This window comes from Quercus robur, chromosome 8 (assembly GCF_932294415.1).
Source record: "Quercus robur chromosome 8, dhQueRobu3.1, whole genome shotgun sequence".
NCBI lineage: Eukaryota > Viridiplantae > Streptophyta > Magnoliopsida > Fagales > Fagaceae > Quercus > Quercus robur.
In genome coordinates this window covers 1,919,792-1,927,681 of record NC_065541.1, presented here as the reverse complement: position 1 = coordinate 1,927,681, position 7,890 = coordinate 1,919,792, and the positions used below count along the sequence as shown (strand labels likewise).

Here is a 7,890-nt window from a genome sequence, read left to right as displayed (position 1 = left end):
TGAATAAACTTCTCCCCTTCTCTACTCTGATTTAAAGAACAAAAAATCAACTCGCAGGTGGCAAGGTAATACTTTCTTAATTACTTCATGATTTGCGTAAATGAAGTTTGACATTTCTTAATTACTATTTCAAATACTAATCTCTAATAATACAAAATAAATTCCATGACCAAAACATCCAATCACCATAAAAGAAATTATTACACACAACGTGCAGGTCCACGACTAGTATATATAAAAAGCAGAGACCTCACGTGAGAAAGCATGAGGTTCTGCCAATTGGCACATTGTATGATATTCTTTTCATTTAGGCTTCCAACTTATTTACATTTAGCATTTATGTCAAATTATTAAGTAATGACAAATGCATTTATTTCATTTTTTTTTTAAATGGGAAAAGGAAATTTTTTTTTATAAATTTATAACTCATTGCTTTAAATAGATACGGATGGATTTAAAAAGTCATGGGAAATATAAGAATTAAGAAAACTTTTCAATTTTGTGCATAAAACTAACTACAATGCAGAATTGCAAGAGTCAGATTCAATGAATTAGGTAAATATTATTTGTCTCCACATTTGTCAAATATAAATCCTCATTTTCATTGGACTTAGAAATTAAACTTCCATAATTTTTCTCACAATATCTTGGGTATTATTTTTGAGAGGTATGTTAATTTTCAAAATATTATGTTCATTTTAAATAATTTGTTTAGATTTTATGTATACATTTTTTCCTATGTATTTAGGCTTATTTTTTCAAATTATGTGCCAATGTATATTTTGGATATTTCGTATGATGCATATACTTGGTAAGGATTTTTTTTTGGCTACTTTTAGTTCAATTAAAATTTGTAGGTGACAATGTGAACTTTGTGATTTGGTGAATACACCGCCCATCGCGCAGGATACCAGCTAGTAGTTCCAAAAGGCAGTAGATAATAGGAGGTCATCTTGTTCAATTTTTAGCCCGGGTTACAGTAATGGCGGTTACATTTACATCATAGACACAAAATGATAAGAAATTTTCTTTTCTCTTCCTAGTTCCTCCTCTTTTTGAGGCCAAAGAATTAGACAACAAAACTCAAAAGCAATTTTTTTTCTTATTTTGAGAACACAAACACATCATTTCCAACCATGTAACAACTGTACGTGTCATTTTTGGAAAAAAAAAAGAACTTGACATTTGAATAATAAAGAATCGCAAAGTCATTCTGTCTAATTTTTTTTTTCAAAAGCCCATTCTGTCTAAATTGACTGTATTCAATCGAAAGGTTATCGACTTGAAATGGCAAAACCATACTACTTTCCGTTATTGAAGGATGACCAGTTATCTGTATCATCCAAAGACACAGCATAACTGAGTTATAAAAGCAGAGGAAAGCAGAGTCTCCTTACTATCTCTAGCCACAAAATTTTATTCTTTGGTTTTGTGACTTGAGAGAGTGGATAGGGAAAAAAAATGGCTCTTTCTTTTCTCCCCTCGCTTCTTTTATCCCTTGTTGTTTTCTTTCTTTTGCATACCACCACCAATGGCGCTAAAAAGGTAACAACATTTTGGTTTCTAATCAATGTTGTCATTCAAAGTTCTATGTTTTTTGTTTTCATGAAAAGGTTTTGATATTTTATGCATGTGAATAAAATTTCAAGTTCTAAATGTATGTCATTACCAGAATTGATCTGGGTATTTGATAGACTTCTATAACTGTTTCATCAATGGCCTTAATTTTTACATCTTGGTGCAGTCTTATATTGTGTACATGGGAGCACAATCGCATCTATTTGATGCTTCATTGCAAGAACTTGACAGTGTGACGAATTCTCATTTAGACTTGCTTGGATCATTCGTAGGAAGGTATAAAATTTGATAACAGGTGTCCTGTATAACTTATGTTCCTCTTTCTTTTTTCTTTTTGGTCAATGTTGAATAAAAATGACAACTTTGTTATTTATAAATTTCTTGCACAGTACTTTGAAGGCTAAGGATGCAATCATTTACTCTTATACAAGACATATCAATGGTTTTGCTGCAATGCTTGATGAGAAAGAAGCAGCACAGATTGCAAGTGAGGAATACAATCTAATTCAGTTCTCTGGATTTTTATATTGATGGCTTTGTTTTCCTCTGTTTCTGTCCCTGCTGCAAGCTAAATTTATGCAGTTGGGACCATATCTGACAATGGCTGTGTTTTCACTTGCAGAGGATCCAAAAGTAATATCAGTCTTCCCAAACCTACCAAGAAAACTGCACACAACCCGGTCATGGGAATTTCTTGGGCTTACTAAAGATGGACAAATTCCTGATTCATCAGCATGGAAAGCAGGGAGGTATGGTGAGGACGTAGTCATTGGAACCATTGACACCGGTGAGTCTTATATTCTCTTTTACTTCAAGATTGATTGCTTTTCATTTCACAAAGTGTGAAGAAATATGAAAATGTTGCCTGCATGTTTCTAGCCCAACTAACTTCTTTGTACAAGCCCTTAAAGTTGGCTATGATGAAAACCATATGCTTTGCATTATTGCTTTGACATGAACATATTTGACTCCAAACTCTTTTTTATTAGATCAATTATCAGGTCAATTTTGATATATTTCAAACCAACGTATGACGTTTCTTAGTTGATTTGAACAACCCAATTTTATATTTTTCAGATTGAAGTGTGCTGATCTCAAGTTACAAAATAATGTATATTAGAGATTCATGGCATGTTTGTTTTTTAACAACCCATAGTACTATATATATATATATATATAATAAATATACCTTTTGTATTATGGTTGTAACTCTCTCTCTATTAATTCCTCCATTGCTTAGGTCATCCACATTCACTTATTCTTATCTTTGCAACTTGATATTTTTTATCATTAAAAATTGCAAGTGTGAGTCACCAAAGAAATAAATCTCAATTATCAATAAATACAATATGTTCGCATGTATATATAAAAAATATTTGTGCAAATTTTCCTATGTTAATTGCTATTTTGCTTTCACTTTTTATGGTGTGCCCTCTTTTTTCAATGGGATTGTGCCAGGTGCTTGGCCAGAATCAAAGAGCTTCCAAGATAAGGGGTATGGTCCCATCCCTGCCAAATGGCGTGGCATCTGTCAACCTGGCTATAAAGATGGCTTTCGTTGCAACAGGTCTTTTTTTTCCCCCTCCACTCATGCCAATTTTCTCTAACAAATTTTGAATAGGAAATACCTCATCCGATTGTGTGTATTGCCTTAATGGGTTCATATCGAAAGATTTTATGAATACTATCAAGAAGTTTATGTTGATAACCAAAAAGAGACACAGTTTCGATTTTGATAACCAAATTGAGTTCATAAATTTTGAAAAGCTATTGAAAGAGCAAAGGTGGTTCATTGTCACACTTGAAAACAAAGTGTGCTAATTTAGCTTCATGGGAATTATCATGTCTTAAATGCTTAAGTAAATTTTCAAAGAAAAGAACCGCATGGAATGGCTTCTAATGTAATATGATTAGATAGAAATCACCCTCTAGTCATTCTTGTTAAGTCAATCTGGTATTTGCTTGTGTTTCTACAAAGAAAGGCTTCCTTATATGCTCTCTATTCTCGTATGTTCACATTTGAATATGGCCCGGCTTCACCGTTTTTAATTGTTATGTATGCAGGAAGTTGATTGGAGTTCGGTACTTCAACAAAGGTTATGCTGCAGCATTAAGAACTCCTCTTAACGAATCCCTTAACTCTGCTCGTGATCTGGAGGGCCATGGCACCCATACCTTATCTACCGCTGGTGGTAACTTTGTACCGCATACTAGCATTCTTAACATTGCCAATGGCACTGCTTCAGGTGGATCCCCAAGAGCCCGTGTGGCTGCCTACAAGGTCTGCTGGCCAGAAACCGAGACTGCTGGCGGGTGCTATGATGCAGATATCATGGCTGCCGTTGATGCTGCAATAAGTGATGGTGTTGATGTGCTCTCAATGTCTATTGGTGGCGTTGGTGGCACTGAATTTTTCAGGGATGGGGTATCAATAAGTTCCTTCCATGCTGTTAAGAATAATATTGCTGTGGTTTGCTCAGCTGGCAATTCTGGACCAGATTGGGGGACTGTAACAAATGTGGCTCCATGGATTTTCACAGTTGGGGCTAGTACAACAGACAGGAATCTTGCTAACTATGTTTCTCTTGGCAACAAGAAGCAAATCGAGGTATTGTGTATCTTATTTTTCACAGTCCATGTATAAAAATATTCTAGGGATTAATTTCAGTATGCATATAACATGAAAGTGAGTTGTGGCTAGCCAAGTTCTGAGCTGTTTGCTTATTCAGCTATGCCCTTACATTGAATCTGCAACAATTATTTGATTCTTAATACTAAGGTGGTTTGCCTTTGGCGTTGCAGTTGGATAAGGTGATAAGGTGGGAGTTCAATCCTACCATTTTTTTTTCCATATAATGCATATTCAAGAGAGCATTATTGATAAACTAGTTCTAGAAAAAGACCAGGAATTTTTAAAAATTTCCTTCAAATGCAACTTTTGACAAGAAATATGTAATTTATCCGTATTCATTACATGAAAACAGTTGTAGTGACATTCTTAATTTTCATTGCTAGGGAGTAAGTCTTTCAGCTTCAGGTGTGCCAGGTGGAAAGTTCTATCCATTGATCAGTGCTGCAAATGCCAATATTGCAAACGTATCCACCACATCCGCGTAAGCACAACCACTCCATGTCCTCAATCTAACACATAATTTTGTAATATCAAATTGTATGATTACCTTTCTTCAATTCTCTACCATATAAAACTGAGTTTTTTTTTTTTTCCAATCCTTCCTGGTAGTCTGCTTTGTTATGCTGGAAGTCTTGATCCCATAAAGGTGAAAGGCAAGATTGTGTTGTGTCTACGAGGGGAGAATTCAAGAGTTGATAAGGGCAGTGAGTGTCTTAGGGCAGGTGCTGTAGGTATGATATTGGCTAATAATGTGACTGATGGGAATGATCTTTCAGCTGATCCTCATGTGCTACCTGCTTCACATATAAACTATACTGATGGCCAAATCATATTTGCTTACCTTAACAGAACCAAGTACTTATCTTTTTCACTTCTTACAGTCATTTTTGAACTAGTTAGACCGAAGATTATTTTCTAACAAGTTATAATTGTTATGAATGGATATTTCTTTGTAATAGGAACCCCACTGCTTCCGTTACTGATGTAAAGACACTATTAGGAGTAAAGCCAGCCCCATTTATGGCTGCATTCTCATCTAGGGGACCCAGTAACATTGAGCCAACAATTCTCAAGGTCTGCAAAGCAATTCAATCTTCAACATTTTTTTTTTTGGGTATTATTTTCAAGTATACATCATGTGCAGATTCTCTTATGTGCTTAACTTTTTGTGTTAATTGCAGCCTGATATCACTGGACCAGGAGTGAGCATACTTGCTGCTTTCACCGAAGCAGTAAGTCCCACTGGATTAGATAATGACAAACGTCGGTTTCCTTACTCTATACTCTCTGGCACTTCCATGTCATGTCCTCATGTTGCTGGCATTGTTGGCCTTCTCAAAACACGGTACCCTCTCTGGAGTCCGTCAGCTATCAAATCTGCACTCATGACTACAGGTAAACATTCTTTTTAAGTTCATATTGCAAATCCTTCATGCTGAGAAGTCAGAGAAGCGTCCCACATTCTTGTTCACCACCTCTAATCTTTCCATTTCCATTTTCAAATCCAGCAAAAACCCGAGATAACACCAGGAAGTCAATTCTGGACTCATCCATTGCCAAGGCGACACCATTTGCCTATGGTTCAGGACATGTGAACCCAAATCGTGCAATGGACCCTGGACTCGTTTATGACGCTACCACTGAAGATTACTTGAATTTCTTATGTGCTCGTGGCTACAATGATACCATGATCCGATTATTTTCTCAGAAGCCTTATTCATGTCCCGATACTTTCGGTCTAGACGACTTCAACTACCCTTCAATCGCAGTTCCTAACATCCAAGCACGCAAGGTGACTCTTACTAGAACAGTAACTAACGTTGGTTCTCCAGGCACATACAAAGTGCGTGTCAGGCAACCCTTTGCAGTTTTCGTCACTGTCAAACCTAGTGTTTTGGAGTTCAAGACAACTGGTGAAAAGAAGACCTTCCAGGTTATTATTACGCCCAATTTTGCCAAATTAGGCACTAGAGCTGGCTATGTATTTGGAGATATGATTTGGTCAGACGGCAAGCACTCAGTTAGGAGTCCTATTGCAGTGAATCTTGCTAGCTAGAAATAAAAAAATAGGTCCATTTTTTAGATGTTTTCATTTGCTAGAGCCTACGGTGTTCTATGTTGAAAGAACAGAATTCGTCTTTCCTCTTGGACACAATAATTATGTAATCCTAGTTCTAGTGAAAATGAAAACAGAAACATCAAGATGATTTGATTATTTGATTGCCTTCAGTATCTTATGCATCTTTCTTGTTCCTTCAAAGTGCATCACTGCGTGTAAACCCCAAAATGTTGGCTTATTGGAATAATACTCTCATTCATCATGATGACTCATAAAGTTGTACTAATTGTGATTACTCTCCAATAGGCTGCTCTAGACCATGTATATGACATTCCATGAAACTTCACATGGCATTAGTTTATAGTCAGAACTTGCAAGTCTTTATTAATTACGAAGAAAACGTTCCCTTCCTTAAGGACATCCAATAAAATTAGAATGCTACTAACAACTAACAAGTTAATCTAACAAGCTATAAGGCTGACTGGTATAACTTTATTGGTAAAGTTGTGATTTCAGCATATTTCCATTAAAAACTTTTTTTTTTTTGGGTGGGCCATTTGGTCCCTCTCAATCTCCTAAGCTTTGCATATGAATACGAGAGGATTTAAACCCTGTAACATCTACTACTTGACAAATGACAAGTACTCATCATCATTAGGCAAAGAAGGATTCCAAATTATAGTTTATTTTATTTTTTATGTTGACTTAAGTTTTTAATTACAACAGATTTTACCTTTTTATTTTGTGGATAGGATACAATAGATTTTACCTGTTAAACTAAGCTTTTTTTTTTTTTTTTTTTTTTTTTTTTTGAGGAAGACTTGTTAAACTAAACTTGAACCTATAGTTTCTCAAAAAAAAAAAAAAAAAAAAAAAAAACTATACTGATGAAGTGCACAGTGGAAACCAACTCTTTGAACCTAGTTGTGAATTTGAATGAAATGTGGTGTACCTCATATTTGCCGTAATCTAATCTTGGAATGTTGAAAACTCGTTTGAAAAATCATCATTAATATATAAATATATATATATATATATAAAAGATGAAGTATAGTATTTATTGTTGCTACGCTCCAGTTGAGTCATATCAGCGTCCACGTCATTATCCTATTTCTTTTCAATTTTTTTATAATAATTTTTTAACATTTACTTCTTTTTTTTTTTTTTAATATTTACACTTTTTCCAACATTTCTCCCTCCCTTACCTTTTCATTTCCTAACCACCTTTTACTTTAATATCACTCTTCATCTTCCCTTATTTTGTCTCTTCTTATTCACACCCTTTTACTATAAATTTGACATTTTTCTTTCATTCTTCGCATAGTTTTTCCTCACAAAAAAGGTTATTTCTCTCTCTCTCTCTCAATTTTTTTTATTTTTCTTGCATCTCTGCTTTAGTATAATTGTGGTTTGTCATGAAATATCAAATCTCAACTTATATTCAAAGTAGGACCAAAACCGTAACTTTACTTTCTGGTATTAGTAGCAACAACGTTGCTAATTGCTTCTGTTATGAATTCTAGGCGATGATTGGTAAGATTTTGATTACACCGTGATGAGTATTTGGTCTAACTTTGGTGGCCTTTCTATAAAGGTACTTGAAAATTTTCTCTTAATAACC

The 7,890-nt window shown here is 34.8% G+C and overlaps 1 protein-coding gene across 1 annotated transcript; it reads left to right on the top strand.

The window, feature by feature from the left end:
• The first annotated feature begins 1,461 nt into the window (after window positions 1-1,461).
• Window positions 1,462-6,378, top strand: LOC126694034 (subtilisin-like protease SBT5.4). Its single transcript, XM_050390062.1, has 11 exons — window positions 1,462-1,545; window positions 1,745-1,854; window positions 1,968-2,065; window positions 2,201-2,365; window positions 3,037-3,145; window positions 3,643-4,186; window positions 4,594-4,691; window positions 4,820-5,065; window positions 5,170-5,284; window positions 5,392-5,605; window positions 5,719-6,378. The coding sequence occupies exons 1-11, from the start codon at window positions 1,462-1,464 to the stop codon at window positions 6,264-6,266; spliced, it is 2,331 nt and encodes a 776-aa protein (XP_050246019.1). The 3' UTR covers window positions 6,267-6,378.
• The last annotated feature ends 1,512 nt before the right edge of the window (window positions 6,379-7,890 follow it).